Source organism: Remersonia thermophila, chromosome 7, assembly GCF_042764415.1.
Source record: "Remersonia thermophila strain ATCC 22073 chromosome 7, whole genome shotgun sequence".
NCBI lineage: Eukaryota > Fungi > Ascomycota > Sordariomycetes > Sordariales > Chaetomiaceae > Remersonia > Remersonia thermophila.
The window spans coordinates 1,999,915-2,020,701 of record NC_092223.1 but is presented as its reverse complement, the minus strand read 5'-3'; the positions used below and the strand labels follow the sequence as shown (position 1 = coordinate 2,020,701).

The window sequence follows — 20,787 nt, the reverse complement described above, 5'->3', positions numbered from 1 at the left end:
TTACGGGGTGCGTAAGGTTGCGGCCCCCGCGAAGGGAACAACCTGGTGGAGGGTACGGGCAACGTTCGGCCGTGGCCGAGTCCCCGTGAGGAGGGGCTTGGGTGAACTCAGCATAAGGTGGTGAACAGCCACGAACCTTCTGTGTCATGAACACCTTGCTGCCGGTGTGAGGCGAGAGAGTCAGTCTTCCTGGCTGGCGGTAACTGTTGGTGTTACCCTCGTTTAAGCAACCCGCCAGGCCGGATCTGCAGTGACATCCCTGGTGGTCCCCGACTGGTGGTCCGGCGAATTCTCGACGGTTCCGGATTGGCTGATATTTCGGGCAGCACGCTATGGCGATATGGCCGATTGAGCGGGGCGTTGAATGCCACGGTCCCCTTCCCCGCCGCCGCCGAGATTGACAAGGGTGTTGACGGTGCACAACATTGCGCCGTGCATGGCGGAGCATTAAACGGGGGGATCCAAGCCCGGTCGACTGACTTGGGCATGGTAGTGACATCATCTGCAGAGGTTGCCCACCATGTTCTCTTATGGTCTTTTTGGTCTCTTCGGGCGTTGCATCCTCGCTCGTGGTTGCAGCCACCAGCATCTTGACCCTTGGCCGGATCATTGTCGTTCGTTCATTCCCGCCTCAAGCTTCACACCATCTCTTCGGTTGTTGGGATCAAGGAACGGACGCTAGCTACCTACTAGTGCGATCCTCAAACGGCGTGGCTGTGGCGTCTGGAAATCTTTCTCCTCCGCTGAATAACATAACAGAGGCCCTCGATGGCCATCTCGGACAGACAACAGAGGCTTCGTCTGTCCGGCGGCACCGTTTCACCGTTGGCGTCGCGCTTGAGCAACCCAAGCAAGGAGTTTTCAAACCCTGCAATGGATCGTTGGTATGATGGGCTTCCGAGAGCTCCGGAGACCCCAGGAGTTTCGCCTCTTGTCCGGCGACTCCGCTCCACCCGGGCTCCGTGACCGTCTATTTTATGGCATTGTCCTGCTTACCTAGTGCCATGCCTCACTTACTTACGGGCCATCACCGACTGTGAGGTTCCCTACCGCCCAGTCTCCTCCCAGGATTCGATCAGCATGCCGCATCCTGGTCCTACCAAGTTGCCAGCGAGCATTTCTCGGTTCGTAGTTCAAGCTGCGGCAGCTGATATCATGCTCTGGTAACGATGCCCTATCACCCGCGTTCGATGTAGGCGGTTGGGTAATTCATACTCTTTGCGCTGCTGAGTGCATGTTGTCTGCACCTCGTACGACTTGCCACGAAAGGCGGGCCGAGCCAACCGGCGGCTTGGGTGAGAGATTCGCCAAGTACCTACTTAGACGGGAAGCGATGTGTCAAACCCAAGGATGCGTCTGCAAACCCGCGGGATAATGTCCGAGGGACATCCAAGCCGCCGGACACGCGTTCCTCCGATCTCTTGGACTCGCCGTAATGCAAGCTAGGTCACCTGGGCGATTCTCCACCCTCTTAACAAACCAACGAACGGAAAAGCGTCGCCGCCGTTCTCCTCTTCTTCAGGAACGTTAAAAGCCAAGCTGTGATGGCCCGGACCTGTGAGAGTGCATACGGCGGAAAGGAGCGGTTGGAAGCTGTTGTTCAAAGGAAGAAAACAACTATCTGATGTGCCTCTCCTGGAGGCTCCTTATATACACGATGGATGCCCAGAATGGCGGTCTGAGCAGGCAGAATGCCTGCTGGGGTTCAGGACCAGGGTATGAGTCCCCATAGATCCTGTCACACAAGCCTCCAGATCCCGCAAGCCACGGGGCGCTAGCCCACCAAAGTCCTCCGCGGTTAGGTCGGTTGGGCTGAACCCCGCCAGACCGGTGGTTAATTTGACAAGGCTGCAAACCGCCGCCACTGCTGACAGCGGCTGACCGTGTCGCCGACCAACCGGCTGAGGGATTGTTGTCCCTCGAACAAGCAGCTCAAAGTTGGGTGCGTGAGCAAGGCTCTCGAGATAGAAGAGCAACACCCTGCGTGATGGAACCAATCGATCTGGCTCTGCGAGGGACCCGTCAGACGAAGAGCGCGGCGGAGCCATCGTAAGAGGCGTGCACAGGAGGTTCAACATCGCCCTCTGCGACTGGTTCCATCTCTCCAGAGGCTTGCTGTACTTGGCGACCGAACAAGCAAAGGCTCACTTTCTTACAAGCGGGCGCTTCTCTTAACGGACATGCGGGCGTTTGCAAAAGTGGACCTTTGCTCGCCCAGCCGCCGCCGCATTGTATGCGACAAGTCGGCACGGCGCTTCATTGACTCGTGTGCAACAGAGCGGCTTACCACGGTGGTATCGCAATATCTTGCGAGCATGCAGCCACCCCATTGGATACCAACGGCAAGCCCGGCTCAGGGCAACCTGGATAAGCCTGGTTCGCGTTCACTCGTAGGAACATGCCACGAGGTCTTCCCCGACCACCAACTTCGGGACCAGGGTGCGTGAGAGCCCGTCCCGCCGCTGGTAGTACGGATTAATCTAGCACCCGTTCGATCCGCGTCCAGACCGTGGGGTCGCGGAACGACAATGCCTGAAAGCGAGGGCAGAGCCTGATACAACAGAGGCTTGGGTGAAGCGAGATTAAGGGCAGCCAACCGGCTCTGCATGCCTTGGACGGGAGAGGCCAGATGGAGGCTACGAGTGTGTTACACCACTTCCGGTTGTGAAGATGAACGATGGTGAAGCCGGGTGAGGTAGCCTGAGCCCGTCAGAGACAAACCAGTCGCGACATTGGAATAGTCCTGGCTGAAACATCCATCATCGGGGATCTTAGTAATGCCTTGTTCATGGCCCTGCGCCCGTAGGTATACACACGAGGTCCTTCACACGGTCCTGCCAACCTTCACTGGCGCTGAATGGACTAACTACGTCTTACTCTCGTCGAGCGATGTATAGTAAGCCCAGCTGCAAGGGACTGGATCGAGCGTTTCTTACCGACAGCTTGGGAGCGCCATGTTCCATTCTCGACCTGTCGCCGAGAGACAGCCCATCCCATCCGACCAGTCCCGCGGGCGCCAAGGCATCAACGTCTCTGTCCTTTTGTGAGATAGTTAACACCACCGCGACCGACGTACGACGTCCAGGTACGCAACGTACTACTATACTATGTATACATCCGGTGGCAGAACTGCCCCCGGGCGGCCTGAAGCACCCTCCCCGACGCAAAGGCCCAGCCGCACCGTGGCACGGCAAGCGACCTGACTCGCTCACGCGGGGGCTTCTGCTGGATTCTGCCTGATCATGAACTTTGCATCGTCCCCGTACCCCCTCAGCTTGTCCCTCAACGCCTCCCATAATCCTTCCCCCCCGCTTTCCCCCTCCGCCTCCTCGTCCGTTGCGTTTCCCCTGACCAACCCCCCCTCCGCCGTGGCGATGACTCGGAATCCAAACCTCTCCCAAAACTTGCATGTCCCGTACACCGACACCAGCGAGGTCGTCTCGTAAGCAGCAGCCGGGCCGCTTTGAGCGCCGTCTCGTTCCCGACATCCGTTCCCGTTCCGGCTTCCCCCCCTCCCTTCGCTGCCCCCCAGCACCATGCGCACGCCGGCCGAAGCGACCCCGCGGGCCCTAAACCGCGGCAGCACCGCCACATCGTGCAGGTAATACTGGTCCGCGTCCGCAGCAAGCGCACCGCCGGGAAAGAGGGCGTTGAGCGCCGGCGGACGATGGCGCCGGATGGGAAACGACATGATGTATCCTCCGATCCTGGCGCTGCTGTCGCCGCCGTCGCTGCTGGCGGCAGGAGGGCCGCCTTCGCCGTGCTCGGCAGGTTCCGTGATCTCCAACGCAAAGCATCCCGCGGGAAAGAGGAGCAGGCGCTGGCGAAAGACGGCCTCGTCCTCGGGCAGGTCGCGGTGGATCTCGTCGCCGATGAGCAGCACGGCGGGGAGGTCGGCCGGGGTCATGGGCCGCCAGCGCCAGCTCCAGGCTGGGGGGTCGGACGCCGTGGTCATCGTAGCTGGGCGAGAGGAAGAGGGCGCAACCAAATCCCTCCCTGCGGATTCTGGTTCCGGTCACCTTTCTAGGAGGGAAGACGCATCAACCCCAGTGGAGCAAACGGTCAGCACCTTTGGAGGTGGGAGAGTTGCGTTGGCTGCGTTCAGCGTAGCATGGGACCCGGCGAGCGGATCGGCCCGGCCCTGAGCCGGGAGGCATTTTCATTCCCCGCCCCCGGGACTCCACTTCGGCGACTTTTCTACTATACTATAGTACTATGTACTGCGTATGTAAGTGATGGCGTTGGTGCGTGCCCGGCTGCCGCCATGAGAGGGTGTGAGAAGTTTCTCATCCCTCCCTTCTCTCAGAGCAGGGCCGAGATGGCCAAACCGTAGTAACGGCTAGGTACGCCGCCGGTCCGGAACGGGACGGGCGGGGGATCCAAGACAGACGGAATCCAAAGCCTGTCGATCGATCTGTGTCTGCTCCGTTGGGCCGTTTCCCTGACACCCACGAGCGAGCCTTCTCATCGTCTCCAAGCCAAAGGTCATGCGTACGCGGGATGCTGCCAAACGCCCAACGCCGTGACTCCCAAGCCATCACACAACAAAAAAACCCACCCATCGCACCGAGCCACGCTGCGTACGTGGCAAACCACCTGCCCTGCTCCTCGTCATTGTTTATGAGCTAACCCCTTCCGATAAAACTATCCGCCACCGTCACCGCCGTGGTAAACACCATGCACACCATGCCGGCCACCACCATGACCACGTCCCCGCACCTTGCCCACCGGCCCCGCGCTAACCCCTTCCAATGCAGGTAGGCAGGGTAAACGTACACGAGCGGCACGCACGCGACGCTCCCGATGAGCGCGACGAACCGGTCCAGGTTCCCCGCGCCCACGAGCGAGACGAGGGCGCACAGGGCGACCACGGCGAGCCGGAAGGCGTTCTTGGCCCACTTTGTGCGCGGGCTGCCCTTGCCGGAGCGGAGCGGGCCGAAAAGGCGCGCCTCGGCGATGCGGAGGGCCGGGAAGAGCTGCACGGGCGTTCCGACGAGGATGGCGACGGCGTAGAGCAGCTGAACGACGTCGACGATGCCCATCGCGACGCGTCCCTGCCCTCCTCCGGCGCCGTCGTCGGGGCGGCCGCGAGGCAGGTTGCTGATGACCTCGATGCGCGTGTCCGCGCCGAACACCAGGTAGCACAGGGCGCCGACCGAGGTGAAGACGGCCGTGATGAGGAGCATGACGAGCGCGAGCAGGGGCTCGAAGCGGCGGGGCTCCGCCATGGAGGCCTGGATGGGCAGGATCAGGCCGATGCCCTCGAACGAGAAGATGGCGGAGCCGAGCATGAGGGTGTACCGCGCCGGGTTGAACAGGACGACGGTGTCGGCGGGGCCGGCCGCGGCGAGCGACGCGGTGGTGAAGCGGTAGAGGTAGCCGATGCCGACGGCCATGAACACGTCGGCGAGCAGGGCGAACGGGCCGAGCTTGGAGATGTTTCGGATCCACGCCAGCGGGGCCAGGACGGCGGCCTCGGCGGCGATCAGCTCGGCCGCCGAAAGCGGGCTGTTGCCGCCCGTGACGGAGTCGAGGAAGCCGTGCAGGTTCTCGGCCACAAACACCATGCCGGCGCAGACGAAGCCGAGCTGCGAGATGGCGATGGACACGAGGATGAGGGTTTGCATGCGCTTGCCGGCGATCGCCTTGCCGATGTCGCCGTAGCCGCCCGGGTAGCGCTGCTCGAGGCGAAGCAGCAGGTGGAAGGCGACCATGGTGACGGCCGAGACGGCGATCATGGCAACGGTCGAGAACAGGATGCCGCCGTTGCTGAAGGCTTTGGGCAGGAACATGATGCCCGTGCCGACGAAGGCCTTGACCAGGGTGAAAAAGGTCTTGAGGGTGCCGGCGTCGGCGGGCCGGGAGGCGCGGACCGAGAGAGGGCCGTGGCGGAGGAGCGGCTGCCGCTCGCCGGGCTCCGCTTCCTCTCCTTCGGCCACCGCTTCCTCGTCCGTGTCGACGAGGTCTTCGCCGGCGAAGCTGCCGTAGAGGTCGAGAAACTCGACAAAGTTGCGGGTGATGGGGATGCGGCGGGCCAGGATGCCGTCGCCGCGGCCTTGCTGCTGCTGCTGCTGCTGCTGCTGCAGGAACGCGCGACGGAACCCGCCCGGGATAAGCTGGTCGCCGACGGTGAAGGGCGCATCTCCCGCGCGTGCTACCTCCGGGATGGAGTGGAATGTGTTGGTGCGACGATGCATCTTGTTGCGCTCGGCCGCCTGCATCTTGAAGAGGTCTCGGTGAACATCGCCGCCCTGGAGCTTCAGCGATGACTCCGCCGCCGGCTGGGCGGGTGTCGACGGTCCGGGCGTCAACGGTCGGGGCGAGGAAGCATCCGGGGCGGCGCTCTCCTGATGGCCGTCAAAGTCGGCTGTGTATCCGGCTGGGAGGTGATCGGCGACAATCCGCGCCGGGTCAGGAGGCTGGCTGTCTCGGGACGTGGAAGATGTGTCTGACATGGTGTGGATGGCGAGGATGGTGTGGACCAGAGATCATGTTGAAGGCGGAAATGGTTCAGCAACCCGTGCCCGGTGAAGATTTCTGGATTTATTGGCGCGAGACGGGAGAGTCTCGAACCGGTCGAAACGGTTGGAGCGATCAGAGGTCCAGGCCCCGGGGGTTTCGGAGAATCGGCTGGCCGTTGTTTGAGGGTCTTGCCGGGATGATGATGTCACCGTGACAAAACAAAACCCCTTCATGCCGGCATGGCCCTGTCCGTGCTGGTCCTCCTCTTTTTCTTTTCCCCCCCAGCGCAGGATGACCGGCCAACGTGCCGAGTTTTCAAACGACGGAGCAAGGCAATGCAATGAGATCCACCAGCAGCCAAAGGGCTCAGGGTGTTTTTGTTGTGTCTATTTGCTTTTTGTACCTGGATTGGTTTTGGAACATATGCAGCATCTATTGGGTCCCCACAAGCTTCTCAATGGCCTCGATCTGGGCCAGCACCGAGCTGCGGCTTGTCCCGCCCACGGTGCTTCGCTGCTCCACGCTCCTCTCAAAGTCAAACACCTGGGCCACATCGGCGTCAAACAGCGGCGAGATGGCCTGCAAGTCGCTCAGGGGCAGCGCCGAGATGGACACGCCGGCCTCCTCGGCGCGACGCACAATGGCGCCGGCAATGTGGTGGGTTTGGCGGAAGGGCACGCCCTTGCGCACCAGGTAGTCGGCGACGTCGGTGGCCAGCATGTCGTCGGTCAGGGCAGCCTTCATGCGGTCGCCATGGATGGCCAACGTGGCCAGCACGCCCTGCGTGATGCGCACGCAGTTGGACACGGTCTGGACGCAGTCGATCATGGGCTCGACCGACTCCTGCAGGTCCTTGTTGTAGGACGTTGGCAGGCTCTTGAGGGAGGCCAGGAAGCCGGAGGCCTGGGAGGACGAGCCGGTGAGCACGTAGCCGTATCGGGAAGAGGCAAAAAGGCAGAGAGGGGGAGGTGTTGCTTACCTGTCCCATGACGCGTCCCGCCTTGCCGCGGATCAGCTCCAGGCTGTCCGGGTTCTTCTTCTGGGGCATCAAGCTGCTGCCCGTGCTGTACGCGTCGGCGACCTGAACGAAGCCGAACTCGGCCGTCGAGAAGAGAATCAGGTCCTCGGCCAGGCGGCTGAGGTGGGCCATGAGCAGGCTCGCCCACTGCAGGATGTCGACGACGAAGTCGCGGTCGGCGACGGCGCAGAGGCTGTTGGGGTGGACGGCGCGGAAGCCGAGGTCGCGCGCCATGAACTCGCGGTCGATGCCGAAGGGGTTGCCGGCGAGAGCGCCGACGCCCAGCGGGCAGGCCGAGATGCGCTCGCGGACGCCGGCGAGGCGATCCAGGTCGCCCTTGAGGAAGGTGGCGTGCGACAGGAGCCAGTGCGAGAAGCGCACGGGCTGGGCGCGCTGCAGATGGGTGTAGCCGGGCATCAGGACGTCGACGGCCTCGCGGGCGCGGGCGGCGGCGACGGAGAGGAGGCCGCGCAGGGCGTCCTCGATGGCCTCGAGCTGCTCGCCGGCCCACAGGCGCATGTCGACGCCGACCTGCTCGTTGCGCGAGCGGCCCGTGTGCAGCTTGCCGGCGACGGGGCCGATCAGCTCGCCCAGGCGGCGCTCGTTGGCCGTGTGGATGTCCTCGTCCGACTTGGGGTCGATGACGAACTTGCCCTCCTCCCACTCGCGCTCCACCTGCTGCAGGCCGTCGATCGTCTGGCGCAGCTCATCGTCGGACAGGATGCCGAGCTTGTTGAGGGCCTTGGCCCACGTGATGGAGCCGCGGATGTCGGCCTTGTACAGCACCTTGTCGAACGAAAGCGACTCGTTGAACTGAAACATCAAGTCATCGATGGCGCCTGCAAAGGGGAGGGGGGCGGAGACCAGGCCCCGTGTGTTAGTCAATTGGTCCAATTCCTGCCAATCCCGGCCGAAGACGCACCGGTGAAGCGGCCGCCCCAGAGGAGGGCAGGCTGAGATGATGACGTGGGGGCCATGGTCGCGCTAGGTGGGTGGGTTTGTGGTTGGTTTGTACAGGATTGACGAGGGAGAAGAGAAACGAGCCCGGGTCGGACGACAATCGGCGCAGGCTGTTTGTCGAGGTTTTCGGAGGATGATTCATCCAAAATCCCAGTCCCGTCCTGGGACCCCAAAGCTTGGCTCTCCCCGGAGCCGGCAAAATGTGCCCCGCTTTCCTTGTTTTGGCCCTGTCGGGCTTTTTGCACGGCCAACGGCCGTCCAAGAGCCCCGCTAGTACATAGTTATTCCGGCCCGCCTCCTGGTACAATACCTACCTACCTGCTATGGGTACCTACGTACTAATATAATAGTAGTATGTACTCCGTACACTACTGTGTATGAAGAAACCCATTGGACAGGAATGGACGACATTCCGGTACGGGATCCATTCGTTTCGGGGGGCTCGGGGTTTTCCCTCTGCTTTTTTTTTTTTTTTTTTTTTTTTCGTTTTGGTTGTTGAGACAGACAACTGGACGTGGCGGGGTCAGGTCAGCATTCGAAGGCGGGGCAGTGATAAGGTGAGTTGGTAGCTGGTTACCAGGTACCTTACATACTGTTTAGTAGTAGGTCTCAGGTCTCACCAGCTCAATCCCTGGGGATGAGCACAGTTCACACACTGTGGAACCGTACCTGCGAAGGACCAGCATCGGTCGCCACCTCACCGGTGCCCCCTCGATGGATTCAAGCCAGCTGCGAGACCATGGCGCTGCCTATTCTTAGGTTGGTGGAAATCCTGTAGGAGCTCGGTACGTTTGTCTCTGTTGTCTCTGGTTCGCGGAACATGCAAATGCAAACCATTGAGATCCCGAGACACGCAGGTGCCCCGCCACCCCCCCCCCCCCCCCCCCCGCAGCAGCAGCACAGTGCGTCGTGACAGTGCCCGCGGCGTGTAAGTGACCCGAACAGATCCAGAAGCACACTCCCGCACCGCTCGCTGTCATAGAGCCTCCGTCCTGGGGTAAGGTGAGCTGATGATGCTTCAGGTTGGGTGGGAAAAACACAGCATGCCTCCCATTTCTAACTCTACAGCATGCAGTGATGCGCCTTCTCTACAGTAGGCAGGTATCCTGTCCTGCCATACCGTCTCATGACTCATGATCTGATTCAGGTTTCCCCTACGGTTTGCCCCGGTCAACACATCGGGAATAGAGAAAAAGGGGGGGCGGGGGGGCTGCAGTGAACAATGCTCTGCGATGGAGTCTTAGATCCCTTAGGTCCCCTCCCTCCCTCCCCCCCTGGCCCCGCTCACAGTCTTAGATCCCCTCACGCCAGGCTCTTGGTGCTCCCTGCTTGGTCTAGCCTTGCTCATTCTTCAACAGCTTCCGACACACGTCACGTGTCCTTGTCTTGATCGAGGCGTGGAGCCAGCTCGCCGGCGCAGGCACGACCCGGCACCGCCCGATGCGCGCCGCCGTCTCCAACGACAAGCCGTACTCGACGTACATGTCGTTGGGATAGACGAGGGACCGCACCGGCACCGTGTTTCGCGCGAGCCTCTCGGCGTCGTACATGCGCGACCACCCCTCCCGGCGCGCCAGCTCCCTCGCCGGCTCCACGAACGGCTCCAGCTCCGGCCCGGCGTCCCGCAGCATAAACTCGTAGATCATCTCCCCCGAAAAGTACAAGGGCTCGCACGACGCGGCCGCCCTCCCCGGAGGACCAAAGACGTAATCCTCCCGCAGCCACGCCCAGCCCCCCCGCGGCAGGCCGCGCCCGATCCGCTGCGCCGCCCACCCGGACGTGGCGCGCGGGCCGGAGCAGTAGATGGCCTCGTGCAGCACCCCGTACAGCGGCCGCTCGTGGAGCCGGAACCCGGCCCCGCCCGACGTCGCGAATTGCCGCAGCGTCCTATGCTCCGGCGCCCCGCCCGTCGCGATGTCCTCGTGCAGCCGCTCCACGAGGTCGTGCACGCGCGCCATGCCCTCGGCGCCGCGGCCAAAGTGCCGGCCCAGCGTCAGAAACGTCCGCGCCGTGAGCGCCTGCTGGCCGTCGGGGAGCCGCACGGGGCCGTGCCCGTCGAGCCACGCCGCCACCGCCCGCACCCGTTTCGCGTCCTGGGGGTAGCGCGCGTAGTACTCCTCGTTGGCGCGCTCCACGCGGCGGAACAGGGCGGCGTAGACCTCGTCGGGCCGGCGGAAGATGGGAGGCGTGCCGCCCGTCAGGTAGACGCCCCGCACGGCGTGCTGCGGCGCGAAGGAGAGGTAGGTCAGGGCGATCCAGCCGCCAAACGACTGGCCGAGGAGCGTGAGCTTCAGGCCCGGCGACCCGTGGCGAGGCACGAGGTTGAGGCTGAGGCTGAGGGCAAGGCGGATGGATTCCAGGTCGGCGGCGATGTAGTCCTGGCGGAAGAGGACGAGGTAGTCGGCCGCGGCGCGGGCCGACGTCGGGGTCGCCGTGGGTCCGAAGCGAGCGCGGAGCGTCGCCGCCTTCACCGGGCTGCTGCGCCCGGTGCCGCGGTAATCAAGGTACAGCACGGGGCTGCCGGCGGTGAGCAGGGTGCGGTTCAGCTCGAGGTTGGCAAAGGCCGGGTTGCCGTCACCCGGCCCCCCGCAGAGGTAGACGGTGAGGTGCTGGGTCTCGCCGGCGTTCTGCATGGCACGGGCAAAGGCCTTGGATGGGTCGTTGGTGCCGGTTCCTGGGAGGCCGCCGTGCGCCTGGCTGCTCGGGGCGTACACCAGATCGGCGTACAGGTCGAGTTGCTCCGTGTTCTTGGCATCGCCGGGCTTCAGAGGGACGCGGAAGCGCATCCCGAGAGCCGCAAAGCCGTCACGGACGATGGGGAGAGGGCTCCCGATCCAGCTGGCGGGTCGGATCCGGCCCCAGTTGATGGCGGACATGTTGGCGTCGATGTAGTAGAAAGCTCCTATGGAATCTTTCGCGGTCTTTGCGATGGCGATCGAACGACATATCCTCCCTCGCAATCATTCATGTAAAAGCCAGAAACTAGCGGCCGACACAATGCCAGAAATAGAACTCGGGTGAGTCGTGTGCTGAGGTTCTGGCTTCTCGAAGCCGGATCCGAGCACGGTGTCGGAACGAAGGCTTGAGTCAATCGAGGGAGAGCCCCCTGACTCGCCAATGCCGAAATGCCAATTGCCAATTGCCGGGATTGCGTGTTGGCATTCTTTTGTTTTGTTTGTTTGTTTTCAAATCTTTGATTTTTTGGTATGTGAGTATGTCTGGCGTTCGTGGATATCGGCGACATCCAAGCCAGAGAGGCCGACTCCAATCGCGCTCGATCCTGGTCACGTCGGCACTTCCCATTCGAAATAAAGGCGACCAGCACGTTGACCTTGCAAAAAGTAAAAGGGATCGGGTCCCTGAAAGGCTTGGTGGTCCATATCAACGAACAACCCCACCTTGCCGATATAGGTCTTTGACGTGGGGGAAGAAACAACATGTAAGTCCTGTTTCGTGTCGGACCTGGCGCACCTGATATACCCGCATCTGTGTCGCATCTGATGGCTCGTTGTATACCAAGAAAAATGCTCAACCCGCAGCTTCTGGGGTCTACGTTTCTCCTTGTACCACTTCACAAGCCACTGTGGAGTATGATCACCCCGGCGCCCGCCTATTCTTGGATCCTGTCCTCTGAATAGCACCAAAAGAGGCTTCTCACCGGTCCACCCCCCCAGATGATATCTCGTGATCGGGGTGGCTGCCACGGGACCAGCCGCCCCGCTGTGAGTGGGCCCAAATCCGTCAAGGTTACAGGGGGGGGGGGGGGGGGGGGCGAACGAGATGGTACATCGAAAATAAGGAGAGCCGGATTGACGTCGTCTGAATGGACTAAGAACGAGCCCTTGATTCTTCCATACAACTTTGAGGTACGGAGCCTCAACCGGTGAAATCTCCCCTGGCAGCGGCTGATTATCGGTCCTCGTCGTTGGTGGTCCATGCCCGGCAACCTCCGCAACGAAATGCGCCGTGTATGATGTAGGACTACCTATAATATCGTATTAAGCGCCGAGGCTCATTCGAGGTCCGCATCCGCCTTGAAACTTCCTGACAGGCACATCACGCTCCAAGTCCATCAACGCCGAACTTGATAGTTCAAAGATCGTCATGGAGGATCTGCAGTTAATCTAGAGGCGTACTCTCTCGCCCCGCTTAAACACAATAAAAAAAAAAAAAAAATAAAACCCTCCGGCTCTCGCCACGCGTACCAAAGTTTGGCGGCTTCTGGCAGTTTGCTCGGCATCGTGCGACTTGAGCCATCACACGACGTCCTCCCGAGGCCTCCCTCTCGGTTTAGCGGAAGCTGTGGAATTGATAAGGCCCTTGATGCAGCGATCGTGTTATCTCCATATCCAAGGGTTTCAACTCTGCACCCCGCTCGGCGCGCTGATGAGCAAAAGACCAGCGGTACGCAAAGAGGCGAGACATGGAAATCAAAGTTTGACAAAGCTCCCGGTAGTTACCCGACGGCATGCGTCTACGCCATCGCACGACGTCCTCTGCCGAGGCCTCCTGCGCCTTTGTGTTGAAGCTGAAGAACCGGGAGGACCCTGGATCTGCGATGCTGTGTCTCTGCACCACATCGGCGCAGTGCTCATCAGAAGACCAGTGCCAAGTGCAAGAAATGGGAAGCAAAGGCTTGAAGGCTAGGTACGTCAGCAGAATGGTGTCTTGTCAATCCGCCGGGCTGTTGTGGCAACGACATCGGCAGGTTCAACGCCTTCAGCGTCCATGTGTTTTCTTCCGTGTAGAATCTCCAGGACGGTTTCCTCAAGAAAGAACAACGTGACCATTCAACCCCGCAAACCAAGGCTATAATTAATTTTATCTCCACAATAGACACAAATGCGATGACGTTGGCATCGATAGGGTGCGTGATCCCCTGTCGAGCTGCGTGATGGAGCCAGGATTGATGGATGCGAGCCGATACGGTGGCCTGCGTGTATGAACCGAGCTTGCGACGACTAACAAGTCGACGTCGGCACCATGGCCACGATAGGGAGCGCCATCACGCTGACGCATCCATGCCGTAGCTCCGAAGCACATGCCCACGCACAACTAGGTCCACTACCACGACCATGACCTCGCGCAAGGGACGGAAGGATACCCGGTGGGCCGACCGACCCGCGAAAAACGCAGGGTCGATCTGCCCAAGTGAGACCTAGCTGATCTGGATGGACACAAGGTTGCAGATGGGCTGCGGGTAATCCCACCGTTCCTCCCCGTGGGGGGTTGGTGGACAACTGGAGCTGGAAGCACAGAAAGCATGGCCAGGCCGGTCGGTCCGATGATGGGGGTACGGTCGGGCTTGACGAGGCTGACGTGGACGTGATGGCGTACAGTCAGCCAAGTTGATCACTGCTCAAAGCAGAATCCCGCACATGACGGCCGATGAAATCATTGCTTGGGAGGGGGGGCGGGGGGAGGGGTTCGCAGAGGCCACCCAGGAACGTGGTGCAGAATCTCGTCTCAAGGATGCCCCCAACGACAAATGGGCTGTTGAACCCTTATCCGGGCGGCAGCACCGACAAGAGACTGTCTAGCAGGAGCTCAAAAGAGTAGCCTGCCCTGGGACAAGGCCGTCAACTTCTTCTGTGCTTGTTCTCCGAGCAGGCTCAACGGTTTTCGGGAGCAGCAATCTACTGAGCGAGGAATGAGGGGTGCGTGAATGCAAATGGCTCAGAAAGGAAACTGATCTTCACGTTCCCGTCTTGTCGATCGTTTCTCTCGCGAGCAGCAACGGAGGGCAAAACCTCGGCCTCTTGCTCGACCCAGGCCGTCCGAGTGGTGATGTGCCACCCGTGTGAGAAATCAGAAAAGGGCCAGAACGCTTCACGATCGTTAAATGCGCCATGTAGGATTCCCGACACCAAACTATGATACAGCAATCTGATCATTCGAGTCGCTCCTCCGCAGGTGCCCTTGCCGTCCAGGCAGAAAAGACAGACCAACCGCAGACGCCGCAAAACTCAACTCCGCCACGCCGAGTGGATGATACAAACCGGAAAATGCAAGAATTCAAACCCAAACCGCGAAACCAGCGCCATGATGTGCACGCATCATGCAGACGCATCGGTCCAGCCATCCATATTGCTTTTTTGTTTGACCCCGCTTGTGTTCCTCCCTTTGCTATTCTTCGCCGTTGTTTTTTATGCCGAAGCCGTCTCAAGCTTGGCCTCGCGGCCCGCCAGGTTCGTGGGCCTGGCCTCCGGGTTCTTCTTGTAGTAGTTATTGATGGCCGACTTGATGGCATCCTCGGCAAGCATGCTGCAGTGCAGCTTGACGGGGGGCAGGCACAGCTCCTTGGCGATCTGGGTGTTCTTGACCTTCGCGGCCTCGTCGAGAGTCATGCCGCGGACCAGCTCGGTGAGGTAGCTCGAGGAGGCAATGGCAGAGCCGCAGCCAAACGTCTTGAAGCGCACATCGCTAATGACCTTCGTCTCGGGGTCGACCTTGATGTGAAGGCGCATGACATCACCGCACTGTGGCCATCGATCGTCAGCTGTTGGACGTTATTGGGGAGGAGATGCAAGAGCGGGGCACGTACCGCTGGAGCGCCAACCAGTCCTTCGCCTACCGACTTGTCCGTCTTGTCTAATGTGCCAACATTCCGGGGGCGAGAGTAATCTGCGGGCGAGGGGGGGTCAGCATCTACCCGAAAACAGCAGCGAGGGGCGTGTAAGCGACGTACGGTCAAGGACCTTCTCGTGGTACTGCCGCCGTTGTTGCGGCTGGGCGAGCCGGGGAGCAGCGATTTGCCGAGCAGCCGGGAGGGCGACGGGACGCAGCGAGGTTGCCACGGCCCTGCAAGAAACGGCGCGGACGGTCCGGGAGAGCATTGTTGTGGATGTAGGAATACGCAGCTGGGGGTTGCGGATCGGATGCCGACGAAATAGCGATGAAATTCGCAGCGGTGGGTGCCAATATCAGGTTTTGAAGTGGTGGGAGGAGGGGAATGGTAAAACGGAGATCGAGCGAGTTTGAGTTTCTCGGATTCTTGGGGATGCGGGTCTTAAAGTCGATGATGACCAAGCGGCAAATCGACATCTTTGGCCCGAGCTGCGTTAACAAAAGCGGGTCCGATTCCAGCCGAGAGTGGCCGGTTTTGCGTTAGCACGTGTCGCCCCCCCCCCCCCACCGCCACAGGCCAAGCGGGCTTTCCAGGCCCGAAGTCGGCAAAGCCGGCGCGGTGCTCCACATTCCCGGTGATAAGATTAGGTGATTGATAAACGGAAATCCGAGGTGCTCTGGGAAATCCCGTATCAGATCCGAGCCAGAGATCCGTCGCCAGGGTTGGGAGGCGGGGGTGGCATCCCACCCAAAAGAAATGCGTGTCGCATGCCACATGTCGGCATGTTGGGTGACATCACACACGTAACTGGCAAGACGCGCCGGAGAGCTAGCGTGGGTTTTTTTTCCTTGAATCCATACCCGCAACCGCGTTCAGGAAAGCCCGACCTCATGACAAAGGCATCATCGACGTTGCCAGATGGACGACGCCTCGGTCTACTTCCCTTCTGGTCGGAGCAGCGAGCACATCCCCGTATACACAACGTGTTTCTTCTCATATCGTTCTGCAGGTTATTTTGCGAAGGGGTCGAGATACGTGCGTCGTGACGTGCGCGGCATAATACCCCGTCCGAACCAACGGCGGATTTTTCCGGGACAAAAGAAGACACGAAGGAAGTTCCAGCATGGCTTGCTCATCTTGTTCCGTCTCCGTTGCGATGGTTATTTACCTTGACGTTTTAACTGGTTGTTTTTTTTGTTTTCTTTTTTTGGTGTGTGTGTGCTCCTGCTTGTCCTTTCCTCGTTCCCGTCGTCAGGCAGGCAGCCCGCCCAACATGCGTCAAACGGAAACCGCCACGGTCAGGGTTACCTAAGGCACTGCTGCCTGTCTAACTTACCGCTGCAGGTGGCGGAAGAGCTACGTACTGCCCTGCCCCGCATCAGCGTCCAGCTTGAGCTTCCAGCTTCCACGGTGGATTCCCCGACCCCACCCCCACACTGCCACCACATGGACCGTCCAGTCCAGCTTCATTGCCTACCGACGTTTCATTGTTTGACATCAACATCCGTCTCGACTTTCTTTGCAAGCGAAAAGCCAGAGGTTAGAGTTGGCACTTGAGTGCATTTCAGTCCCCGATCGCCAGCCGGAGCTTGCAAGATGGCCTGCCCACATGTCGGCCTAGCGAGTATGCTCTCGCCCTTCTCCTTGGAGTTCCTCGCCCTACCCTACCTGATCCTGCGAAGCTAGTTGACGCTGACACGGTCAGACCTGGCCACGCCCACCTTTTCCGACTCGGTCTACCGAGAGGACTGCACGCTGTGCTTCGATTCCATTGTTTGTATTCCCCTGCGGAGCTTTCTCTCTCTCCCTCTCTCTCTCTCTTTCCCGGCTGACGGCTGACGTTGCCAGGATGAACCCGCCGGCCTCGATGTCTGCCTCAAATGCTTCAACGGCGGCTGTGCTGGCGACCGTAATCATGCGAAGCTACACAGCGACCACCGAAAGCATCCCCTCGCCCTCAACATCCGCCGCGCTCGCAAGCATGTTGTCCGCGATGAGCCCCCGTTAAAAATGTCCAAGCTGGCCATTGCGGCCGAGACCGAAGAGGACCGCTACGACACCACCCTGACCGTCAAGTGTTTTGAGTGTGGTCTCAATGATATCGACAAATCCGATCCGGCCATTGCGACCGTCGTTGACGCCGTCATGAAGGCGAATACATTCTCCAGGAAAGAGGAGGTCAAGGCCTGGGAGCAGGAACTGACAACCTGCGAGCACATCCTCACCCTGCAACAGGGTCCACCGCAGAAGATCGAGTCGCAGGACCTGGGCCACTGCTCCAAGTGCGATCTAAAGGAGAATCTGTGGTTGTGTCTGGAATGCGGCAATCTGGGTTGCGGGCGAGCCCAGTTCGGTGGCGTCGGCGGCAACTCGCACGCCCTGGCGCATTCCAAAGAATCGGGCCACGGCGTTGCGGTCAAGCTTGGGTCCATCACCCCGGAGGGCACGGCCGACGTCTATTGCTACAGCTGCGATGAGGAGCGCGTCGACGAAAACCTCGGCACCCACCTTGCCAACTGGGGCATCATCCTGGCAGAGCGCCAGAAGACCGAGAAGAGCCTGACCGAGCTGCAGATCGAGCAGAACCTGCGCTGGGAGTTTTCCATGACGACCGACGACGGAAAGGAGCTGAAGCCGCTCTTCGGCCCGGGGCTCACGGGGCTCAAGAACCTTGGCAACAGCTGCTACCTGGCCAGCATCCTCCAGTGCCTGTTCGACATTCCTGCCTTCCAGGAGCGGTATGGAGCCGTGCTCGACTCGGCCTCCTCCCTAGCCGACCCCGCCAGCGACTTGGAGACTCAGCTGCGCAAGATCGGCGACGGGCTGCTGTCTGGCCGCTACTCAAAACCCGACTCAGATGTGATCGTGTCGGAGCACTCGCCCGAGGTGCCCCACCAAAAGGGCTTGCAACCATCGATTCTCAAGCACCTGATCGGCCGTGGTCACGAAGAGTTCTCAACCATGCGCCAGCAAGACGCTTTTGAGCTTTTGCAGCACATTGTCAAGCTCATCACACGGTCCAAGCATGCCGCAGGGCAGATGGACCCGACACGCGCCATGCGCTTTGTCATGGAGCAGCGCCTGCAATGCCTGGGATGCAAAAAGGTCCGCTACACCAGCAATGAGCATGACAGCATCTTCATCGACGTGCCTCTTGAACAGCTTCCCGCCGAGGAGGGCGAGCCGCCCAAGTACAAGCCTGTCGAGCTCAAGCAATGTCTGGACATCGTCACGGCTCCAGAGAAGGTTGAGCTGACGTGCTCGTCGTGCGGAAGCAAAGAAGGCTTCACCAAACAACAGCTCTTCAAAACGTTTCCCGACGTGCTGGTGGTCAACGCTCGCAAGATGACCGTGGTCAATTGGGTGCCGGTCAAGGTGGACGTTCCCGTCATTGTGAGCGACGAGCCGTTTGCCCTTGACGCCTACCTCTCGCAGGGGCAGCAGCCTGACGAGGAAACACTGCCGGAGGAGCAAGCGGCAGCCAGCGCGCCAGCGTTTGTCCCGAACCCGGAAGCGCTCGCCATGCTGGAGGCCATGGGATTCCCTCGGGTCCGCTGCGAGAAGGCGCTGCACGCAACGGGCAACAGCGATGCCAACGCCGCCATGGAGTGGCTGTTTGGCCACATGGACGACCCGGATATCGACACGCCCGTCAACCTCACCGCGAGCGCCGCCGGCGGTGCAGGCGCGGCCGACCCGGAGAAGCTGGCGATGCTGGACGCCATGGGCTTCAGCGGGCCGCGCGCGCACAAGGCTCTCAAGGAGACGAACGGCGACGTTGAGCGGGCCATCGAGTGGCTGTTCAGCCACCCGGATGACGATGGGACGGCGGACGAAGTTCCCGACGGCGCTGGCGGGGAGGCCAGCGGCGGCGAGGTCGGCAGCCGTAACTTGCCTGCCAACTTCCAGCTGCAGTCGATTGTGTGCCACAAGGGGACAAGCATCCATGCCGGGTGAGTTACGGCGGGTCTGGTTCTAGATGGAGGATGAGATGGCTAACCGTCACAGGCACTACGTGGCGTTCATACGCAAGAAGCTGGGCGAGGAGACGTCGTGGGTGCTGTTCAACGACGAGAAGGTGGTCAAGGTGGTGGATGCGGACGAGATGAAGCAGTTCGCTTACGTCTACTTCTTCAAGCGGGTGTAAAGGCGGCGTCCGGGGTGCGTTGAAGCATCACGAGGGAACGGAACGGTGTTGTGTTTGGGATCTTATACACCGCAGAAGGGCTACACCCGGCTTGGCCCTCGCAGTCAATCATGATGATGCACTGCGTGTGCGATGACCCGAGCGGATGCATGCAAAGTGCGGTCATGGTTACAATGATGATGATCTTGGTTCCATATACCCTATTATCCAGCCCAACCCATGCCGCCAAACTCCAAACTCCAGATGACCAGCCCATCCCAAGTCAAACCCATCCCATGACGACGTCCCAAGCACTGCTGGGCACGTTTGTACGTGCATAAAAAACACCCTGGCTCTCCTCTTCCCTCATTCCACCAGTCGGTAGCTGACCAAGGTTTCCACCCTGTGGCTCTGCGTGCTGAACCCGCGCAGCTGGACCCGCTCGCCGCCCACAATCTCCTTGGCGTCGCTGTCGCCCCACTCCACGGGCACCTCGCTCGACGCATCCGCGTACACGAGCACGTTGAAGGTGCAGTCGCCCTGGAGCTGCGGGAGGAAGGTCACCGATGCGGTGATCTGGCGGAAGAGAGCGGCGATTTCGGCCTGGATCTCCGCTTCCGTCTTGGCCGCGTCGCTGGATTTGGACGAGGACTCGTTTTCTTGGTCCTTGGCGGAGGCGGTGGCGGCCGAGCGGGATTTGGACGAGGATTTGGAGGATTTGGGTTTGCTGAGGATTTGCACCTGTTGCGTCGCGGAGCGGTCAGCACATGAGGAGCGCGCGTTCTGCCGGGTTCGGTGCGTAGAGCTCTTGGCTGCCCAAGAGGAAGGGGAGAGGAGAGAGGGCCACCCACGTCAAACTGCCACCTCTCAACGTGCTCGCCCGTGTCCTTGTCGGTGATGACGATGACCAGCTTCTGCACCTTGCCCGCCAGCATCCACTTGTCAAGCTGCGACATGATCTTCTTGATGTACGCCCGCACTTGGTCGTCCGACGACACGAGCATGTTGAGCCCGTACTTCTTGACCGCGGTGAAGTCCTCGGCGGGGTAGACGCCGCGCTGGAAGCTATGGGTTGCTGGTTAGAGACGGCGTCGGAAACGGTCGGTCAAGAAGGGAGGGCGTACAGGATCGTATGGATCGAGTATTGGAACTTGCGAGGGGGGGCTCCGTTAGCAGGTGTTTCGCCGGGCAGGGTCGGCTCGAGGCGTTTCGGGCGGGAACTCACAAACTCGGCGACAAGCTTAGCGCTCCCTTTCAGGGACAGCTTGTGCGTTTTGGACTTGTCCTTCTCGGGTCCTGCGGATGCCATTTTTGCCGGAGGTTGTGATGCTGTGCTCGGGGGTTGTCAAAGGTGCCAGTCGAGCGCAATCGAGCCTGCTTGATGGAGGTGATGATGGCAGGGTTCTTCTCCACTTTGTTTAACAGGTTACTTTTTGGGCCTGCCTGTCCGTTGTCCGGGAGACAACCCCCCGGGCCCGGCCATCAGGTACACAGTAAGTGGGGCTGCGCGGTGGGGCCCCTGTGTGTCCGCCGGGCGGGGTCTGCGGGCAGGGTGGGTTTCTTGGCGATCCGCCAATAACTGCGCAGTACGCAGTACTATAATAACTAGTTACACAACATGTAGGCGACTTCGTCTCACACCCAAACGATTCC

The 20,787-nt window shown here is 60.7% G+C and overlaps 7 protein-coding genes across 7 annotated transcripts; 1 reads left to right on the top strand and 6 right to left on the bottom strand.

The window, feature by feature from the left end:
* Positions 1 to 3,208: 3,208 nt before the first annotated feature.
* On the bottom strand, positions 3,209 to 3,955 carry VTJ83DRAFT_7516 (uncharacterized protein; the record flags this gene model as incomplete). Its single annotated transcript, XM_071014347.1, has 1 exon — positions 3,209 to 3,955. The coding sequence occupies one exon, from the start codon at positions 3,953 to 3,955 to the stop codon at positions 3,209 to 3,211; it is 747 nt and encodes a 248-aa protein (XP_070863733.1).
* A 670-nt stretch (positions 3,956 to 4,625) lies between these two features.
* Positions 4,626 to 6,455, bottom strand: VTJ83DRAFT_7515 (uncharacterized protein; the record flags this gene model as incomplete). The annotated part of the gene is made up of 1 exon (XM_071014346.1): positions 4,626 to 6,455. One exon carries the CDS (start codon positions 6,453 to 6,455, stop codon positions 4,626 to 4,628), a length of 1,830 nt encoding a protein of 609 aa, XP_070863732.1.
* A 439-nt stretch (positions 6,456 to 6,894) lies between these two features.
* On the bottom strand, positions 6,895 to 8,457 carry VTJ83DRAFT_7514 (uncharacterized protein; the record flags this gene model as incomplete). The annotated part of the gene is made up of 3 exons (XM_071014345.1): positions 6,895 to 7,365; positions 7,442 to 8,319; positions 8,403 to 8,457. The coding sequence occupies 3 exons, from the start codon at positions 8,455 to 8,457 to the stop codon at positions 6,895 to 6,897; spliced, it is 1,404 nt and encodes a 467-aa protein (XP_070863731.1).
* Positions 8,458 to 9,774: 1,317 nt separating this feature from the next.
* Positions 9,775 to 11,316, bottom strand: VTJ83DRAFT_7513 (uncharacterized protein; the record flags this gene model as incomplete). The annotated part of the gene is made up of 1 exon (XM_071014344.1): positions 9,775 to 11,316. The coding sequence occupies one exon, from the start codon at positions 11,314 to 11,316 to the stop codon at positions 9,775 to 9,777; it is 1,542 nt and encodes a 513-aa protein (XP_070863730.1).
* Positions 11,317 to 14,586: 3,270 nt separating this feature from the next.
* On the bottom strand, positions 14,587 to 15,276 carry VTJ83DRAFT_7512 (uncharacterized protein; the record flags this gene model as incomplete). The annotated part of the gene is made up of 3 exons (XM_071014343.1): positions 14,587 to 14,919; positions 14,985 to 15,064; positions 15,129 to 15,276. 3 exons carry the CDS (start codon positions 15,274 to 15,276, stop codon positions 14,587 to 14,589), a joined length of 561 nt encoding a protein of 186 aa, XP_070863729.1.
* Positions 15,277 to 16,604: 1,328 nt separating this feature from the next.
* VTJ83DRAFT_7511 (uncharacterized protein) lies at positions 16,605 to 19,155 on the top strand (the record flags this gene model as incomplete). Its single annotated transcript, XM_071014342.1, has 4 exons — positions 16,605 to 16,632; positions 16,714 to 16,781; positions 16,857 to 18,961; positions 19,017 to 19,155. 4 exons carry the CDS (start codon positions 16,605 to 16,607, stop codon positions 19,153 to 19,155), a joined length of 2,340 nt encoding a protein of 779 aa, XP_070863728.1.
* Positions 19,156 to 19,500: 345 nt separating this feature from the next.
* VTJ83DRAFT_7510 (uncharacterized protein) lies at positions 19,501 to 20,443 on the bottom strand (the record flags this gene model as incomplete). Its single annotated transcript, XM_071014341.1, has 4 exons — positions 19,501 to 19,875; positions 19,986 to 20,199; positions 20,259 to 20,284; positions 20,360 to 20,443. The coding sequence occupies 4 exons, from the start codon at positions 20,441 to 20,443 to the stop codon at positions 19,501 to 19,503; spliced, it is 699 nt and encodes a 232-aa protein (XP_070863727.1).
* Positions 20,444 to 20,787: the final 344 nt, after the last annotated feature.